This window comes from Staurois parvus, unplaced genomic scaffold (assembly GCF_062004578.1).
Source record: "Staurois parvus isolate SC_StPar_1 unplaced genomic scaffold, SC_StPar_1.0 ptg000049l, whole genome shotgun sequence".
NCBI lineage: Eukaryota > Metazoa > Chordata > Amphibia > Anura > Ranidae > Staurois > Staurois parvus.
This window is the reverse complement of record NW_028317845.1, coordinates 2286108-2306375: the sequence shown is the minus strand read 5'-3', so window position 1 is coordinate 2306375 and position 20268 is coordinate 2286108. Positions and strand designations below refer to the sequence as shown.

Sequence of the window (20268 nt, the reverse complement as noted above, 5' to 3'; positions counted from 1 at the left end):
CTCACCGACCACTTTATTATGTACACCTTGCTAGTGCCAGGAAAACATCCCCCACACCATTACACCACCAGCCTGATCCATTGATACAAGGCAGGATGGATCCATGCTTTTATGTTTACGCCAAATTCTGACCCTACCATCTGAATGTTGCAGCTGAAATCGAGACTCATCATACCAGGCAATGTTTTTCCAGTCTTCTATTGTCCAATTTTTGTGAACCTGTGCAAATTGTAGCCTCCGTTTCCTGTTCTTAGCTGACAGGAGTGGAACCTGGTGTGGTCTTCTGCTGCTGTAGCCCATCTGCTTCAAGGTTCGACATTTTGTGCATTCAGAGATGGTATTCTGCATACCTTGGTTGTAATGAGTGGTTGAGTTACTGTTGCCTTTCTATCATCTCGAATCAGTCTGCCCATTCTCCTCTGACATCAACAAGGTATTTTAGTCCACACAACTGCTCACTCACTGGATATTTTATCTTTTGCGGACCATTCTCTGTAAACCCTAGAGATGGTTGTATGTGAAAATCCCAGTAGATCAGCAGTTTTTGAATTATTCAGGCCAGCCCCTCTGGCACCAACAACCATGCCATGTTCAAAGTCACTTAAATACCCTTTCTTCCCCATTCTGATGCTCAGTGTGAACTTCAGCAAGTTGTCTTCACCATGTCTAGATGCCTTAATGCATTGAGTTACTTTTTTGCGTTTACATACTTTTTATGATATTGAATGTGTGAGCAAAGAAAGCTCCCATTATATCCACTCTCTAATGAGGTCGTAGAATTATCATAGTACATGCTGTATAAGTACAGGCCCTTCAAAGTGATCTGCCATTCTGATTATCACCTCTTGAGTTTAGCCAATACTTTTTTAAGATACTTTTTAAAAAAAAATTGAATATGTGAGTAATGAAAGCTCCCATTAGATCCACTCTCTAATGAGTTTGTAGAATTATCATAGTACATACTGTATAAGCACAGGCTCTTCAAAGTGATCTGCCATTCTGATCATGATCTCCCAAGTTTAGCCAATATCCTCTTGTGAACAGTCAGGTGAGTATAAATAGAAAGGTAGAGAAATGTTCAGGAGCGGATTTTTTGTACTTGCTGGGGTGCACCATGTTGGTGGGTCAGTAACTGCCCAAGTACAGCATGAACATTGACGTTTTTCATGTTATAATAGGCAGAGAACCCAAGAGAAGTTGGAAGAGAAGGTATCAATGTTGAAGAAAGATCTGGTTACTGTCCGAGAGAATCTAAGCCAAGCATTGCTTGAAAGAGATGTCCTGCAAGGAGAGAAGGAAGCTGTTACTAGTGCTCTTAGCAAGGTGTGTCTATGTGATGGATGGCTATCACTTGGCTGCCCTGTTCATTTCTTCCAGCAGACTGCTGGTAGTGGTGGGCTGTCATCTGACTATATGGACTGGCTTTCCTCTCTGTCTATGTTGCTTATAACAATTTCAACCATTACAGTGAGAACCTTTGCAGTTTATATCAAATGTCTAAGTATTTTATTTATTAGCACTATACATAGTGTACATATTGTATACCAAGACCAATTAAATGATAAAATCTCAGTGGCAATGTCAAATTAATTATTATTAACCGCCATAGAATGTAAGCTTCCAGGCCGTGGATAATATTGAAAATGCTACTTTTCACTTTGAGAAGGGTCATCTCTGGGACATGCCACATAGACAATCCGGTTCTCAGTAAGAGATGGAAAATATTGATTTTAGTACAGTACACAGTGTCTCTGGTGTAGATTGTGTTTTTAACATGGATTTCCATGCCAGGCTGAATCAAGCAGGGCAGAGCTGGAACTGGCACTAAACCAGATGCGAAGTGAACAGGCGGCACTGAGTGACTCCTTGGCCAAGATGGGTGCTCTGAATGAAGGTTTAGCACAAGATAAGGTGGCTCTGAACCGTGTCATCTTACAGGTACTTGTGCTATATATATAATAGCATGACACAGTAATATATAAATGTGTTTCCTTTCAAACATCTTTCCATTATCTATCAGTTTAACCAGCGTAATTACCTGAAGTCTGTTCTCCAGATAAAAGTTTCCATCAAGCCTGCAGTGATAATGCACAGCACTATTTAACTAGTGTGCACTATGCAACAAACAACATTTAAAATATAGTATTTGCAAAAATACATTACACAATTTAACAAAGCATTTTTAAATTAGGTATGTACTGACTGTTCTTCCAAATGATTTATTATGACTGCTTATATATGATAGTATATACATCTAAAGGTTTCTCAAATTAAACTCTTGCACACAAACTGACATGCTAGTGGGCAAACTTAATGTTTTTTGTACAAAATGTTTATAATGTAATGCAAACCTTTATTAACTTTATCTATTGGTCCTATTTTTCAATTGGCGGCTATAGTTAGAGGCAGAGCGGGCTTCCTTGCAAGAGGACCGGCGTGTTAGTGAGGCCAGCTGTTCAGCTTTGAAGGAGCAGCGGGAAGCACTGGAGCTAGAGGTGTCCCAGCTACAGACAGACAGAGCCAGATTGGAGCAGAGATGCAGAGACACTGAAGAAAAGCTGCAGAAATTGGACGAGCAGCTTCACAGTGTGCAAAGAGAAAGAACAAAAGTAAAAGAACAGCTTGCACAGGTAACAATGAAAATGGGGAAGAAAATAGTAAACTTGAAATGCTCTCTTCAGGTGACAAAGGGTAATTTTGTAAGTAACACTAAGACCACAAAATATATAACTTGCCATATATCAGGAGAGTTTACTGTCCTGGGAATTTAAAAAGTGAGTACAAAGTTACACAGTTAGTCTGGCTGAAAAAAGACAAAAGTCCTTCCAGTTCAACTATAGAAAAAGAAAGTTATAATCCTACACCCACAGTTGATCTAGAGGAAGGCAAAAAACCCAGCAAAGCATGATCCAATTTGTACCTGCTGGGAAAAAAATTCCTTCCTGATCCCCTGAGAGGCCATCGGATATTCCCTGGATCAATTTTACCTATAAATGTTAGTATCCAGTTATATTCTGTGTATCTAAGAAACAATCCAGGCATTTTTTGAAGCAATCCACTGAGCTGGCCAGAGAGAGTCTATTTTCACGGCTCTCACTGTGAAGAAACCTTTCCATGTTTGGATATTAAATTTAGTTTCCTCCAGACGTAAAGAGTGCCCCCTTGTCCTCTGTGATGACCTCAGGGTGAATAGCTTTACACCGAGTTCACTATATGAACCACTGATGTATTTATACATATAATGTAAAGCGCTGAGCAAACTGTTGGCGCTATATAAGTCCTGTATATTAATAATAATGTGATATGATCTCTCTCTATATATGAATCATTAACCACTACTCTCTGAATACGATCTTTTAGCCAGTTTTCTATCCTTTACATATGGATTTTTCCAGAAATTGTATTATACTAGTTTAAAAGACAGTGATGAACCAGTTACTGTCTTTTAGGCCTTTAGGTTGAGTGATCATTTCAGATGTATTAAACTTTTTGTAAACTTGGACTTTTGTACTGTTCTCAGGCCAACACATCAGTACAAACATTCCAAGAACAGTTACAAGAAACTCGGAGAGAGCTGGACATACAGTCAGCAGCTTTGCAGCGTGCTGCTCAGCGCATGGAAGACCTGACCAATCAGAATGCTGAGCTTGGTGTGCAGGTAGCAGCTCTGGAGGCTGAAAGGCAGGAGCAGGAAGATGAAGTGGAACAGCTTCGGTAATACTCTAGCACATTGTGTTGTGTAGTTTCTGCAGTGCATCCAGTGCTAGCTCACTGAGGGTCTTCTTTCTTGTTGCCATCAACTAGAGCACAAAAAGAATCTCTGGAGAGCACCTTGTATGATACTCAGCGTCGTGCAGCTCAGCTAGAAGATCGCAGAGAACAACTTGAAGGAGAGATCCACACCCTTATACTAGCAAAACAAAACCTACAAGGTATGAAACCAGCAACATGTCTTAATAATATTTTATAACTTACTGTAGACTGTGAACTACAGTATACATTTAGGAAAACTCTGTTTTGATCTGTTCCCTGTAAAAATACTGTAAGTAACACCTGGATAGTAAAACCACCAAAGATCATGGATATAATAGACACTGTTAAGCACCTTTATGTGTCATTGATCCAATGTGCTTGTATATCAAACTTTGTTCATCTTCACTCAAAGAAAGCCCTTTCAGTTATATTCATCTCTATGTAATGCATATCTAAGATTTCTGGGAGGATATTAAAAGGCTGTAAAATGGCTGTTCAGAGCTTTCCACAAAATCCCCTGAGATCATTTAAAAATTTACAATTTTTTTTTAATATTTATTTTGTTTAAAAAGACAAATGCTTTTTGAAGTGAAATGTTTGTTTAAAGCTGAACTTCAGGCAAATCTAAAAAACATTGATTAGTGCAGTTAGATATTTCTAAAAATGAATGTGTAAATAAATGTGTTTTAAAGGCAACTAGTAAACATTCTTCTGTCAGTTATAGCTGCAATCTTTCTTGGTCTACCTGACCTAGGCTTGGTATCAAGAGATCCCCAAACTTTCCACTTCTTAATAGATGATTTAACAGTACTAATTGGCATTTTCAAGGCTTTGGACATCTTTTTTTGTCCTTTTCCATCTTTATAAAGTTCCATTACCTTGTTACACAGGACGTTTGACAGTTCTTTTCTGATCCCCATGGCTCAGTATCTAGCCTAGTCAGTGCTTCCATGTAAGAGCTAACAAACTCATTGACTATTTATACACTGACACTAATTGCAATTTAAAAAGCCACAGATGTGGGATATTAACCTATAATTGGTATTTTAACCCGTGTGTGTCACCTTGTATGTCTGTACCAAGGCCAAACATTCCAGGGTGTGAAAACTTTTGATCATGGCCATTTGGGTGATTTCTGTTATCATTATGATTTAAAAAGGAGGCAAACAACTATTAGATAATAAATGGCTTCATATGATCATCATCCTTCAATAAAAGCGCATGATCAGTCATACTTTCAATATCAATGCCAAAATTTCACAATTTCTGCCAGGGTATGCAAACTTTTGAGCACAACTGTACCTGAATTTAAAGTGATTGTAAAGTTTTTTTTTTAAATAAAATAACAAACATGTTACACTTATCTGCTCTGTGCAATGGTATTGCACAGAGCGGCTCCTCACCTCTTCTTTTGGGTCCCCAGCCAGCAATTCTGGGTTCTCCTCTTCTGTGTCTATCTCCATAGCAAGCGGTTTGCTATGGAGACAGACTTGTGGGCTAGATCCTGAGCCAGGCAGTATGTGTCTGTAGACACAAATAGTGCAGCTCGTATTACCCCAACACCCTCCCCCCCCCTACTGGATTTGCCTGACAGCAGCAGAGGAGCAAATGGCTCTGGTTGCTGCTGAATCTCCTGTGAGAAGAGAGAGAGGTGAAAGAGCAGACGGGCACAGCGCTGGATTGAAATCGGGCTTAGGTAAGTATTTAAGGGGTAGGGGGGAGGACAGACACATGGTGTTTTTTTTTCCTCTAGAACCACTTTAATTCCCTGTAAGGCAGCACTCCAAGGGAAAAGTAGCACTAGGAATCAGATTATCTTCATGCACATGTATTGGCAAGGGACATTCTCACAGGAGAGATGAGCTGGATGAGTTTATTAGTGAATTTTTGCTTTCTGTTAGTGGAAATAAAATAAGCATCACAGACAGCACTGTATTCTTTCACTGTCCAATCAAAGGCTGGGGGCTGGAAGGAGACCTAGCTTTAATTCATAACTGCAGCAGGGAAAAGTCAGGTCACCTCCTTAAGTACATGCATACTGGGTGTTCAGCCCATATGTGTCAAATCATGAAGTTTTTGTGTACCCAAGAGTCACATGTGCAGCATCCAGCCTCACTGCAAGCAGCCTGTTAAAATTTGTGGCAGGCTGAAATCGTCAGCAGCTGGATGCTTTACCAAATGGTACTCATATTTAGGGCTGTATGTGTTCAGGTATGCATGCCTGGAACTCAAAATATGCAAAATGCAGTAAACTGAATGGAAAGACAAATCCTTTGGCAAAGAAAAGAGCTCCTATTTTATTTCAGGTACTTATATAGTGCCATCAATTTACGCAGCGCTTTACACATATATATTGTACATTCACATCAGTCCCTAACCCTCAAGGAGCGTACAATCTAAGGTCCCTAACTCACATTCATAGATACACATATTAGGGCCAATTTAGACAGGAGGCAATTAACCGCTTCCGCGCTTCCTTTAGCAGAAATACTGCTACAGGGTGGCATGGCTGCGCAAAATCACATATATATACGTGATTTTGCAGTTTCGGATAGGGGGCACATGTGCTGCCCGACCCGCGCCACCATTCGCGGCCTTGGCTGTCAATCACTGGGTCCCGGCAGATGATTCCCTGCCTGCACCCGGCGATTGCCAAATATCACCGACGGGGGAGAGACCTGTGTGTAAACAACACAGAAAAAAATATAACTTTTTTTCAAAATTGTTGTTTTTTTTTTTTGTTTATAAAAATAAAAAACAAGTAAATAAAAGGACGTAAATTTCATTTGGGTGCAGTGTTGCATGACCGCCGCTATTGTCAGTTAAGTAACTCAGTGGCGTATCGCAAAAAATGGCCTGGGCAGGAAGAGGGGGGTAAATGCTCTGGAGGGCAAGTGTTTAACCTACCAGTATGTCTTTGGAGTGTGGGAGGAAATCAGAGTACCCAGAGAAAACCCACACAAGCACGGGGAGAACTTGCAAATGTATTTAGCTGTTTGCATGGATTTACCATTTAAAAGTCTCATGAAGGCATATCATTAAAAAGTTACAGATGTCAGAAAGCAAAAGCATTTATTTGCCAGTTAATTTTGGAAAACATTTTCTTTCTACAGTTCTATAATTAAGCCTCAGTGAACCATGATAAGGATGCACAATCAGTATTACCTATAAAATTGGTCTATGGTTTTTTTAAATGCATAATTGATTGTTAGTTTTTTTTTTTTCAATATAATTTTTCATGTGCACAAATACCAGAACAATATGCTACATGTATCTGTTTCATGGTATAATGTCATTTTTGCTCCTTTACATTAGCTGAAGCACAGCACCAGGCACTAGAAGCCGAGGAAGCTATGGCAGAGCTGAGGCAGCAGAAGGTCAAGCTGGAGCTGCAATTGGCACAGACAGAGCAGGCAGCACAGCTCTCTCTCAGTAACCAGGCCCAGCAGCATCAGGATGCTATAGAGCGCCTCAAGAAAGAAAAGGTTTTTACTGTTTTTTTTTTGCTTGACGGAATGTTGTATTATGTATAACAGAATACAAATTATAAGGGTAATAAAGCACTGGAGTGGTAAGGGTTGCCTAGTCATAGAAGAATTCCCCTTCTGCCTCCCATAAAACTGCTGTGTAGTCAGCTTATCTTGTTTCCAGATCGCATATAGCCTATTCTAAGAGCGTGCACAAAGCCAGTTCATTTTTTCCACCACGAAAGGACAATATGCAATATACTGGTAATGCTATTTCTGTCAGGCAGACTGTTGTATTCCTTTCTAATACCAGATTACGTGCTTCACTCTAATAAGCCATATTAAGTTTCAGCGAAGCTCAGTAGGTTGCAATATATAAGATATTGAAACAGCACAATATGTCAATCTGGTTTACTGAAACGGTGTCTGTTTATGTTACTTTCACAAGAGAGTAAGAGTAAAATTTGTTGAAATAGATTTTAACTGGTTAAACTTTTTCAGCACATGTAGCAGCACATTTTGCCCAATGACTTGCCAGCCGCTTGATTCTTCCCAATATAGAAAGATAGCAACAGGTCATCCCTGCATCACATGTTCATTGTTCTATATAGTTACAGACTGTTGTTATGCTCAAATATGAACACGTTATTGGGAGCTACAGCATTGCTTGTATTCACATGCTTCTCCATGTTATTATCTGCACTTGACAATTTCTCAAAAAAATGTATTAGAAGTGAAATATAGTTTAACTGAATACACAATTCCAACATTTCTGATTCAAAAACATTATTTATGGAGTGAAAACAACTTCATTAGTAGACCATTGACCATTGAAAACTCAGGCTAATGGGTTGGGAAATAAGTTTGATTTGCTGTTTTCAAATGATTAAGTATAGATATTCTAGCATAGTTTATTTCTGTCTATTTTCATTTGCTCTTATCTTCTGAACATGTTAATCAAAGAGGATGTGCCACAGACTTATAGCATGAAGTGTTTCATTTTAGTTCATAACCATGTAATGCGCTTTTTTTGCTGTTATCTTTCATGCTTAGGAGTCTATGGGTTTAGCTGTGATGGCGGAGAAGCAGGAAGCAGTGCAGCGGATAGAGATGGAGAAAGAAGAACTTCTATCTGAGCATGAAAACATAAAGCAGAAACTGAATGCAGAAATAGTACGCCTGCAGGAAGACAGAGAAGAGAGCCTATATAGAGTGGAGAATGAGAAGCAAAAAGTAAGAAAATATAGTTCATTCATGGATATAAATTCATTATTCAACCACTGCGGTTTGTGACTAAATGGATTGTGGCTTCCCATTTGAACAGATAAAATAACTGCAGCTGGCTGCAGGAATTACTGTATCTTGAATGGATTATAGTTCTAAATATGTTGTTATATGTCTAAATCATATTCCATCTGTCATTCAAATGCATATTTAATTTGCTTGTGAATCAGTGAACTCCCTTTTTTTCAGGCTTTACTCCATAAGGAGACTGAGAAGAATTCTCTAAGTGAGCGGCTGATGCAGGTTCAAAGAGAGCTTTCTGATACTAGGCTGGAGGCTGAGAGATTTAGACGTGAGACTCAAGTCAAACAAGATCAGGACAAGGTCAGTGTTTACCATGTAACTTAGTCTTCCTTAAGGTGTCATGCAATCATTGAGTCATATAAAACACCTATGTGAGAAGATCTGATCGATCTACTCATTCTCTGATTTAAGGACTGCAAACTATTTCCATGCAAATGACTTCATAAGTGAATAATTTCATCTTTATTGTCCTGATATGCACATTTATAATAAAAGCAGATAATCAGTACTATAAATACTCAGTGTTGCAGTCTGAAATGTATTCTACAGTTTGTGTTGGAAACATTTTTGCAGCCAATAGTTATTATTTTCCATAAGGCAGGGAATGGTGGGTTCACTGAGTGTGTCGAATACTGTAACATTGGTCAAGAATCTTGAAGCATGCTAAGATCACTTGTCGTATTGAAGGAAGATCTACTCCTATATGGTGACACTGAAAATACTGTATAGTACTGAGCATACGGCAGTAAGGTGTAAAAATATCAACTGGTCCTTTGATCTTTCTTTTTGACTTGAGCAGACATTGCTGGATGGTGTTTCTTCAGAACTAAAAGCACTGCAGACAGAGTTTGAGGATGCTGTGTCAGCTCACTCAAAAGAGAACAAGAGTCTTTGTGAGCGAGTCAGACAACTGAGCCAAGACAGGGAGAGCCTAAACAAGGAGGTAAGCTGAGATATTTACATATTTGGTTGTATGACCACTTCCTATTTTTATTGCTTCATGAATTTATTCTCTATGTACTTGATTGGAGATATGATAATTTAATTTCTATTAGATAATCATAACACTGGGTTCTAGAAAGCCAATACACGGGATAAATAATGTTCATCCTTGCAGGTGGAAGAGTTGAGAACTCAGCTGCGTGTAGCAGAGGATGCCAGAGATGGGTTACGCAGAGATATTATCGAAGTACAGCGCCTGCTGAGAGAGATGGAAGAGACCTGTGAAGTGCAGAGGAAGGAATCTCTGGAGTTGCGCCGTGATCTTGGAGATCTGACTCGAGAAAGTGAAACTCTACAACAATCCAATACTGAGCTGAGAGCTTCCATTAAGAAGACAGAAACAGAGAAGAGCAGGTAAGTTATATAAGAGTGAGATTTAGGAGGTAACCTGCATTATCAGGTTGGGCTATAGAGGCTATATATTCATGTCAGAACATGATAAGACCCTGGTTCACAGTGGAAACACCATAAGTGTCCCTAAGCTCAGAAATAAAGTATGGGTGCCATAGATTACAAACTATAATAATGGCCCGATCAACAGGGCAATAAATCACCAGCTATGCCAATTTATTTTTGCTACTGAACATAATGCACCTTTTCTTAACTTTATTGTATGATTATGCTTTTAATTATTATAGCGACTATTTACTTAGTATACACTAGTATACAACTGTGACCGTCATACTGAAATAACGAATAGGGTAAATTATGTATTTATTTAATCATAAAATATATAAATTAAATAGTATACACATGCTATAATTTTCCATTCAAGGAAGTTTATATTAATGAAAAAAACATTGATTTCAATTTGATGTGGTATTGTTTTCATCTTTAGGTATATGTTAATTGGTAAAACAATGTGTATATGTATTACAGCTTTTATTCTTTTAAGATAAAAAGGGTTTTTCAGCTGGGAGTGTTTCATGGCAAGCCTAATGATATTTTTCACTTGTTTAGTCTCCCAGAGTGTTCATTGGCAACTGCCAGTTCCAGTCAATTGCTGATGCCGTTACAATTGGTGATGCCATTACAAAGGCCTATATGGCTTTCATTATAACCCAATGGTTAGTCCACCTTCCTTATTTCCGTGAGGATGGAGCTGGAGACACAAACTGGTAAAGGCAAATCTTACAACTGGAGTCTTCAAGAGATCTAAAAAGCTGTTTGATATAACCCATAGACGCCTGCCTAAAACTGAAATAGCAGTTTTTGGTGGCATTGACCTTTAAGTGAGGATAGTATATAATATTGTGAATAGATGATTCTGTTGAATTGATGACACGGTCACTATTTTACAGTCTGCAGGTTGCAATAGAGGAAAAACAGCAGCGAATGGCTGTATTGCAGGAGGCAAAACTATGTGTTGATCGTGAAGCAGCACAACTGAGAACTAGCCTACGAGAAGTGGAGAGAGCTCATATAGAAGCCCGAAGACAGCTGCAAGAGCTACGGAGACAGGTGTGCATTAGATGTCACTTCAATTACCAATATATCTGCCAGTCTCTGCATGTTTTATACTAGAGTTTTGCGGCTTCCAAAAGCACATACAATAAATGACATTTGAAATGTGTCTGAAATATGATTTTAAAGCTCTTCAAACAAAGCTTGTCTTATGCTAAACTCCAACCCAATGTAAGAAATACCCTTTAATACAGTAACATATTTGTTTAAAATTATTGTGTGTATTTTCTGTAAAGTGCTTTTAGCAGATTCCTATAATCCCCTACACAGCAAAATTCTGACTGGAGGGAGAACCTGCAGTGTCAGTTAACAGGCTTTATTGTTCTGTGTGGTGCTGTCAGTCTAACACTTTGCACATGCTCACAGAAGGAGAGAACAAAGAGAGGATCTTGTCAGTGTGCTGCTGATCTTTCACTGTACTGGCTAGGTTACAGCACACTGTTATTACATATAAGTATTTCAATTGTGCATAAGGTGTGTAGCCCTACCACATAATAGTTCTTCATATATTTCAAAATATAAATTTAAATAAACCTTTAGAAATTAAATGATATTTAATTATATCATGCCTGGACAAATTGGGTATTTGAAAACGTACATTATTCCCTTGCACACAGGTGAAGACGCTGGGTGGAGAGAGCAGCCAGAAGGAGCAAGAGATGGCTGAACTTCAGGCACGGATCCAGCAGGAAGAGCATAAAGAGCAGCAGAGCCGCAGAGAGTCCTTGGAGCTGAGACAACGTATTACAGAGAGCGAGGCAGAGAGAGAAGCTGCTCGTAGAGAGGTGTGTGACATTCTGAAATACCATTACGTACTACACAACCATGTGTAATATTATCTTCCTGATTCAAAATGTGAATGTAAACCCTTATTACAGATATCTCTTCTGCTTTTGATGTTTGGTCTATATATTTTATGACAATTTTAGAAAAAAATATTTCAGGACCTTACCTGCTACTGTTCTTTAGATAATATAGTGTTTACATATTTTTAAAAAGAGAGCCAAATGATGGATAGCTAGGAAGGAAGGACGCATCACTTTGCTCTCACAAATTTCAGTGCAGTTGATCTCCAACATTTAAGGATGACTTGGCTAACTAGTACACAACAGGGTAAAGACTTCTCAAAGCAGCTCTAGAAAACAATTGTAGCAAAAACCAGCACCTGCAATGGATCTTAAAATAAATAAATGACTTTATTAATATACAGGGTAAAACATAAAGTAGCCCTTGCTTACATTTTTCAGCCAACATGGGTTTAATCAAGGCAACAAGCAAACATACAGTTGCAAGAAAAAGTATGTGAACCCCTTGGGATTACGTGGAGCTTTGCATGAATTGGGCATAAAATGTGCTCTGAATGTCATCTAAGTCACAACAATAGAAGAAAACAGTCTGCTGAACATAATACTGCACAAACATTAGATGTTGCCATTGTTTAATTGCACATAACATGTAAACATTCACAGTGCAGGGAGGAAAAAGTATGTGAGGCCTTAGCTTAATGACTTCTCCCAGAGCTAATTGGAGCCAGGAGTGAGCCAACCTTGACTCCAATCAGTGTGATGATATTGGATGTGTTGCTGACAGCTGTCCTGCCCTTAAAAAACACACACCTGTTTTGGGTTTACTGGTTTCAAGAAGCACTGTCTGATGTGAACCATGCCTCGCACAAAAGAGCTCTCAGAAGACCTACGATCAAGAATTGTTGACTTGCATGAAGCTGGAAGGGGTTACAAAAGTATCTCCAAAAGCCTTGATGTTCATGTGTCCACGGTAAGACAGACTGTCTACAAACGGAGAAAGTTTAGCACTGTTGCTACTCTCCCTAGGCATGGTCGTCCTGTAAAAATGACTGCAAGAGCACAGCGCAGAATGCTGCATGAGGTAAAGAAGAATCCCAGAGTGTCTGCTAAAGACCTACAGAAATCTCTGGCACATCATAACATTTTTGTTGACACATCTACAATAAGGAAAACATTAAACAAGAATGGAGTACATGGGAGGACACCACGGAGGAAGCCATTGCTGTCCAAAAAGAATATTGCAGCACGTTTGAAGTTTGCAAAAGAGCACCTGGATGTTCCACAGCACTACTGGCAAAATATACTGTGGACAGATGAAACCAAGATTGAGTTGTTTGGGAAGAACACACAACACTATGTGTGGAGAAAAAAAGGCACAGCACACCAACATCAAAACCTCATCCCCACTGTAAAACATGGTGGAGGGAGCATCATGGTTTGAGGCTGCTTTGCTGCCTCAGGGCCTGGACAGTTTGTTGTCATTGATGGGAAAATGAATTCCAGAGTTTATGAAGACATTTTGCAGGAAAACATACGACCATCTGTCCACCAACTGAAGCTCCGCAGAGGATGGGTGATGCAACAGGACAATGACCCAAAGCATACAAGTCATTCAACAAAACAATGGCTGCAACAGCACAGAATACGCCTTCTGAAGTAGCCCAGTCAGAGTCCTGACCTCAACCCGATTGAAATGCTGTGGCATGACCTTAAGAGAGCGATTCACACTAGACATCCTAAGAATATTGCTACACTGAAACAGTTTTGTGAAGAGGAGTGGTCCAAAATTACTCCAGATCGTTGTGCAGGTCTGATCTGCAACTACAGGAAACGTTTGGTTGAGGTTATTGCTGCCAACGGAGGGTCAACCAGTTATTAAGTGCAAAGGTTCACATACTTTTTCCTCCCTGCACTATGAATGTTTACATGTTATGTGCAATTAAACCATGGCAACATCTAATGTTTGTGTAGTATTATGTTCAGCAGACTGTGTTCTTCTATTGTTGTGACTTAGATGACGTTCAGAGCACATTTTATGCCCAATTCATGCAAAACTCCACGTAATCCCAAGGGGTTCACATACTTTTTCTTGCAACTGTAATAATTATCTACTAACCTATTGATAACAAAGGATGAAAATCTTATTGTAAGATAAACACCTCTGTCTTTTTATATAGTTGTTATGTGACTTTTGTTTGCCACACATATCTGGAAGTTCAGAACGGTTTCTAAATTATAGAATCCATCTGGTTTGGCCATTGGACTGTATGGCCATATCTGAATGGCCTGACCTTTAAATGTTTAGTCAGGATTGAACAAAGGCCAATATGACTGACACTTTTTAAAGGTATTTGTGGTAGAGTAGCTCAGAGTGCTGCAGTATTGTACGGTTTATTTGTTTTTCAACACAATCAGAAAATCAGTAAGCATTACCTATTGAAGCTGATGATGTGTGGCAAAGATTCTCCAAAAATACATTTATATAATAAAGTGAAATCAATATGATGAAAGCCTGCAGACTTACTTCAGCCAGATGATATTAAGAGATAATTTTTCAGGGTTACCAGGCAAGTTTTGCTCATTTCTATATTCTCTAAATTCCTTAGATATTGGCTCTGCAGCAGCGGCTCTCAGCTTTAGAGATTTCTTCCCGCCAGCGTGAAAAAGAACTTGAGCAGAGACTCAGTGAGAGCCGAGCAGGGGAGCAGAGGCTACAGGAAGGATGCAAGACACTGCAGGAGCAGCTGCAGCGGGTTACAAGTGAGGCTGCAGATCTCAAGCTCAAGCTTGGAGCATGTGAAACTCGAGTGCGAGCGCTTGAAACTGAACTGAACAGGATCCAGACAGCACGCAGGGATGCAGAAAACCAATTAAACAGCCTTTATTCAGTATTCAGGAACACTCTGGGCATCAGGGGTCGCAGTCCCTCTCCTCTTAGAGCTGGCTCTCCCAGTAAAGGTGAGATATTCCAATGGGCTTTGTAAGTAAAACAGACAGCAAATATGGGCTAATTTTACCCTAAAAAAAGTATTATACCCATGTAAAAGTAAAACCTGTGGTGGCATTATTAGTTTTCTTTTTCAGTCTTTTTTCCTTTTTTTTTTTCATCTGGTGGGTATTCCAATAATTGACTTCCTATACCAGGTTGACAGCACACACTCATTCCACTATGAAGGAGCAGCATTGTTACCCTACGCTGCTCTCCTGCTTTGGACTAAAAACACCTTCCCCTCTTCTTTTTTTTTTAATTCTTTATTTAGCGAAAGACAAAGGAGTACATACTGCATTTACAGATGTATCAAAAAGAAGGCTACTCAGACGCAGCTGAGGAGTCAAAGAGATAAAAAAAATTACAGAAACTCTGGGAAGGTGCAGACAGCCAGTGGCCCACAGCAAAAACAACAAAATCCAGAGCCATAAAAACTTTCTGAACAACATTAAGATAACCCCTGCCTCCATAGGTGGAATTCCCGCACTAGCAGCCTACCAGAGACCCGTGTCCCATGCCTGTACACAAAAATGTTTTTGTTTTTTCAGGGGATGAACATGAGAGAATAAATATAAAAGCGGGGGGGTGGAAGGGGGGGTGGGGAGAAGAAAAGAAAAAAAGGGGGTGGGGGGAAAAAGGGGGGGGAATGGGAGTGGAAGGGAAAGGGGGGGTGAGGGGCCCCGGGTAGCCTAATATAATTAGACTAGTAGCTTCCCCTCTTCATCTCAGTTACATACAGTAGAACTGCATTGCTTTGTAATTCATAGAAGATAAATGGGTAAACTGATATCATTGCATGGGATTTCAGCTCATTCTACAGAAGGTTAAAAGACACAAGATTTCTAACAGGATCAATAGATTATTTTCAGTACTTTCTGAAAATGCAGTTAGCCTGAAAAAAGAAAACTAATGTTGCCACCACACATAAGAAGTTGTAGGTTGCAATATATAACAAGGGATTACAGTATGTATACTTTAAATCTAAGATTCAGATGGTGGCATTTGACGTTCTATATAAACTATTATTTTTCCATATTCTTTTTCTTTGTGCACATGTGATGACATGTGGAAAATAAACAACATAGTTCACCTATGCTGAAGAAGATGTGAGACATGTGCCCCGTAAACTGGAAAATCACTAAGTGCTAAAACATTTATGTATACAGGAGGACTTGCTGGATCAGTTAGTACATTTTTGGAAGGACGGAGAACACCAAGCTCCCGCAGTGGCTCCCCAGATCGCAGCCGCTCTCCATACCCTGAGCTTGAACCTGAAACCGTGAAAGCAGCGCTAAAGAACCTTATGCAGGAACTGAGGGACACTCAGAGGGAGAGGGTAAGGAGCTAGAAAGCATAATACTGTGACCTCACTGGATGTGACTGTGTTTAAGAGGATAAATTACTTATCCATTAATTAATTTAATGGAAAGAAAAAGAAATGTATTAGTATTATTATTATTACAGGTACTTGTATAGCGCCATCAATTTACGCAGTGCTTTACATATATACTGTGAATTCACATCAGTCCCTAACCCTCAAGGGGCGTACAATCTAAGGTCCCTAACTCACATTCATACATACACATACTAGAGCCAATTTAAACAGGAGCCAATTAACCTACCAGCATGTATTTGGAGTGTGGGAGGAAACCGGAGTACCCGGAGGAGACCCATGCAGGCACAGGAAGCACATGCAAACTCCAGGCAGGTGGTGCCGTGGTTGGGACTTTACTAAAGTTTTGTTATAATAACTAGCAAAATTTAACTCCGGCTCCAAATTAGTGATTTAAAAATGCCAAGGAGTTAAAAACAGATATGTTTGATATAATAAGGTATATTTGAACAAGTTGCCAATTTGCTTCTGCATTTTCTGTTGCAGCCTTGTCGGTGTCATCTGTCTACTGATAAAACGATGGCACTTTTCTTGTCCTGTGAGATGCATTGAAACATGACAGATTGACAGCACTGGAATAGATTGAATGCAATAAAGCCTGAATAGCTGTATCGCATAGATAGATTATATAGATCCTTCTACTCTGATAACTGCTGTACAGGGAATTGTGGGAAGATAATATAAAGATAGATTTAAGCCAATTCTGTTAATCATATTTTATAATACACTTATTTTTTAAGTAAATGCGTTATTGAAATAAATGTTTGTTTGTTTTTTTTTCTATATTTACCTGGAATTTGCCTTGGTGTTTATATACTGTAGTCAGTGGTAATGAATGGCTTTCCTGAGTGCTTGACTAGGGCAATTTTTCCTCACCAAGCTAGGAAATGACCTGTTGTCATTGGTATTGGTAGATATTGGTAATCATTGGTAGACTTGTTGCTTATGTCAAAGAAATATGTTTTAGTTTTACCATTGAATATTAAAATGCATCCTGTTAACAGCTTCTCCTTTCTCTGACAGGATGATACCGGGTTGTCTCTACGTAGACAGCTGGATGATCGCACAGATCAGTGTGAGAGATTACAGAGTCAGCTGCAGAAACTCCAGAGACAGGTCACAGAGCTCCAAGAAGGTATGTATATATTTTACTGAACAATGACCGCATTACTGGACAAGCTGTTATCCCTGCCAGGTGTAGCCACACATTTGTTGTGCTAGAATTTCCTCAGGTTCACACTTTTAATTTGGGATTTGCTTGTAAATATGTCAGAAACGTTACTCCAATATATGCTGGTAGTGGAGCCACTCCAAACATTATTATTATTATATAGGATTTATATAGCACCAACAGTTTGCACAGCGCTTTACAATACAAGGGAGACAATACAATTACAATACATTTCAGTAAAGAAGGAATATGAGGGCCCTGCTTGTGGAGCTTACAATCTAAACATCACATTTAATATTTACTTGGTGTAGGTGTTATTTAAGGGATGGGACAATACATTATCTAGGTGGGAACATGTTAGCCTTGCAGTGATCTCGCCTTGTTTTCATTGGCTTCCTAAATATATTAAGTTTCCTCTCAATATTTAGCTTCCCCCTAAGAAAAACACAATGGGGGAGATTTACTAAAACTGGAGCAAGCAAAATCTGGCACAACTCTGCATAGAAACCATTCAGCTTCCAGGCTTTTATGTCAAAGCTTAATTGACCAAGCTGAGGTTAGAAGCTGATTGGCTACCATACACAGCTGCACCAGATTCTAAGTGCTCCAGTTTAATAAATCTTCCCATTGTTAACCCCTTTCCTCCACCTCTTGGTGGCTTTAATGCCTTGAGGCAGAGTGGCTTCCCAATCACGTGATAGCTGTGATTGGCTTTCACAGCAGTCGCATGTTTGAGAGTTGTCAAAAATAGCTCAGCAAGTGTGCTGGAAGCAACCAATGGACACATACAGTATGTGCAGTGGCTGTACGTTAAGGCCCACTTTCTTTGCCCAAGCATATATGTGTAACCAGGGGCAGACTGACAACTCATGGGGCCCCCGGGCAATAGAGGATCATGGGGCCCCTGTGTCCTTGCCCAAACTTAAAAAAGCCTATGATAAAGGAACCAGAGGCATCTCATGAGGCCCCCTACTGACCCCGGGCCCTCGGACAGTGCCCGAGTTTCTCTCTGTGTGTAACTGGCTTCTGTTTACTTAGTGCTTTGGTGGTGTCTGCATGACATCAGATAGCAAGCTGCCATAGAGCAGGGAATGATTTAAATGGTCAGTGTGTTCTGTAATATGCTGGTATTGTATGAATATGAGAAATGATGATGAAATAACCAGTACTTGGTATAACAGCCATAGCATAGCTCTCTCTTTACATTTACCCACTGGCTGATGGGTTTCTCCTGCCTCCAACCACTCAAATGACAGAAAGACTTCAGATCTTCTCCATCAATAACACTATGTATGCAGGTACTAGATTAGGATAATTTTCCGGTTGAATGAGAATCGTCAAGTTATTTATATGTGCTACATTATTTATACACTAAGCTACAAAGGAAACATGAGCTTCCACAGCAGGTTATTACAATCACCACCTGTCAAAAAAGTTCACCAGCAGAGCTTCGTGGAGGTGAAATGCAGACATTACAAAGAATCATTTTACGCCTAATTTCTTCTTTTGAAAAAACACAAAAATATTATACAGTCAAAGGTATGCCGAGTTTAATCAGTCTGTTAACCTTTAAAAGTATTTGATGACATATTTTCTATCCCTCAGTTTATGTTATGTACAACTCTCAGCAATGAAAACTTTGCAGCCCCGGGCTATGTTTTAAAAGGGTGTGACCCTGCAACCTTAGCAAGGAGATGTGAAGGGAACGACTTGATCCTGTTCTCCACTGGAGAATCTTCACAGGCTCTAACATAAAGGCTAAGATTATGACATAAATGTGGAACGGCACTTTTTGTTCTTTAAAATCCAACCTCTCTAATGAACTATGTAAAGTGAAAGACATGATGAAAGATTTTTACATGTCATTCATACACAAGGGTAACAACATGGAGTCTGCATGCAATATCCCGCCTGTATTTCTGTAACAAAAAAGTAATTGTTATTGCTTTCGTATGTCATGAACTGTTTCTGTTTTGTTATGTGCTCAAACAGACAAAAACGGTAATTTGGGCAAGTATAAATTATGTGTATACGGTTATGCGTCCTTTAGTTCACAAGATAGCTGTATTCCTCAGTACAATGTATTCTACAACAGTTCAGCAAAGGCATTTGGTGATCTCACCAGTAGCACATCTACTGTCCTATGGTGAAAAAGCTCACTTACTGTATTATTATTATAATACAGGATTTATATAGCGCCAACAGTTTGCTCAATATAACGGGAGACAATACAGCAACAATACAGTTCAATACAAGTGGGATAGGAGGTCCCTGCTCCTTGGAGCTTACAATCTAGGAGGGAGGGGCAAGTGGTAAAAAAGGTAGTAACTGTGGGGGATGGACTGGTTGGAAGAGTAGAAGATTCCATTATTAGCTGAGGGCAGGATAGGCTTCCCTGAAGAGATAGGTTTTCAGAGATCGCCTAAAGTGACCAGATTAGGCGATAGTCTGATAATTTGAGGTAGAGAGTTCCAGAGGATGGGGGAAGCTCTGGAGAAGTCCCGGAGACGAGCTTGGGAGGAGCAGACAAGGGAGCTAGAGAGTAGGAGGTCTTTCAAGGAGCGGAGAGTACGGTTTGGGTGATATTTAGAGACAAGATCGGTGATGTAATTTGGGCCAGAGTTATAAATGGCTTTATATGTTATTGTTAATGTTTTGAATTTTATCCGTTGGGCAATGGGAAGCCAGTGGAGGGATTGGCAGAGAGGGGTGGCAGATACAGAACGGTTAGTAAGGTGGATGAGTCTGGCAGCAGCATTCATGATAGACTGAAGAGGGGATAGCCTGCGATGAGGTAGACCAATGAGGAGGGAGTTGCAATAGTCAAGGCGAGATATAACAAGGGAGTGAATAAGTTGCTTAGTGGTTTCTGAGGTTAGGAATGAGCGTATCTTGGAGATGTTACGGAGGTGAAG

The 20268-nt window shown here is 39.6% G+C and overlaps 1 protein-coding gene across 1 annotated transcript in view; it reads left to right on the top strand.

Moving 5' to 3' along the window:
• Positions 1–20268, top strand: part of CROCC2 (ciliary rootlet coiled-coil, rootletin family member 2) — a 158310-nt gene that overhangs the window by 109919 nt on the left and 28123 nt on the right. Inside the window, exons 15-29 of the mRNA XM_089665869.1 lie at positions 1179–1323; positions 1792–1938; positions 2400–2630; positions 3521–3714; positions 3805–3932; positions 7069–7238; positions 8274–8453; positions 8694–8828; positions 9328–9471; positions 9646–9884; positions 10832–10991; positions 11612–11779; positions 14407–14758; positions 15956–16125; positions 17206–17317. Of these exons, the coding sequence (XP_089521995.1) occupies positions 1179–1323; positions 1792–1938; positions 2400–2630; positions 3521–3714; positions 3805–3932; positions 7069–7238; positions 8274–8453; positions 8694–8828; positions 9328–9471; positions 9646–9884; positions 10832–10991; positions 11612–11779; positions 14407–14758; positions 15956–16125; positions 17206–17317 (2675 nt within the window). The remainder of the gene's footprint in view (positions 1–1178; positions 1324–1791; positions 1939–2399; positions 2631–3520; positions 3715–3804; positions 3933–7068; positions 7239–8273; positions 8454–8693; positions 8829–9327; positions 9472–9645; positions 9885–10831; positions 10992–11611; positions 11780–14406; positions 14759–15955; positions 16126–17205; positions 17318–20268) is intronic.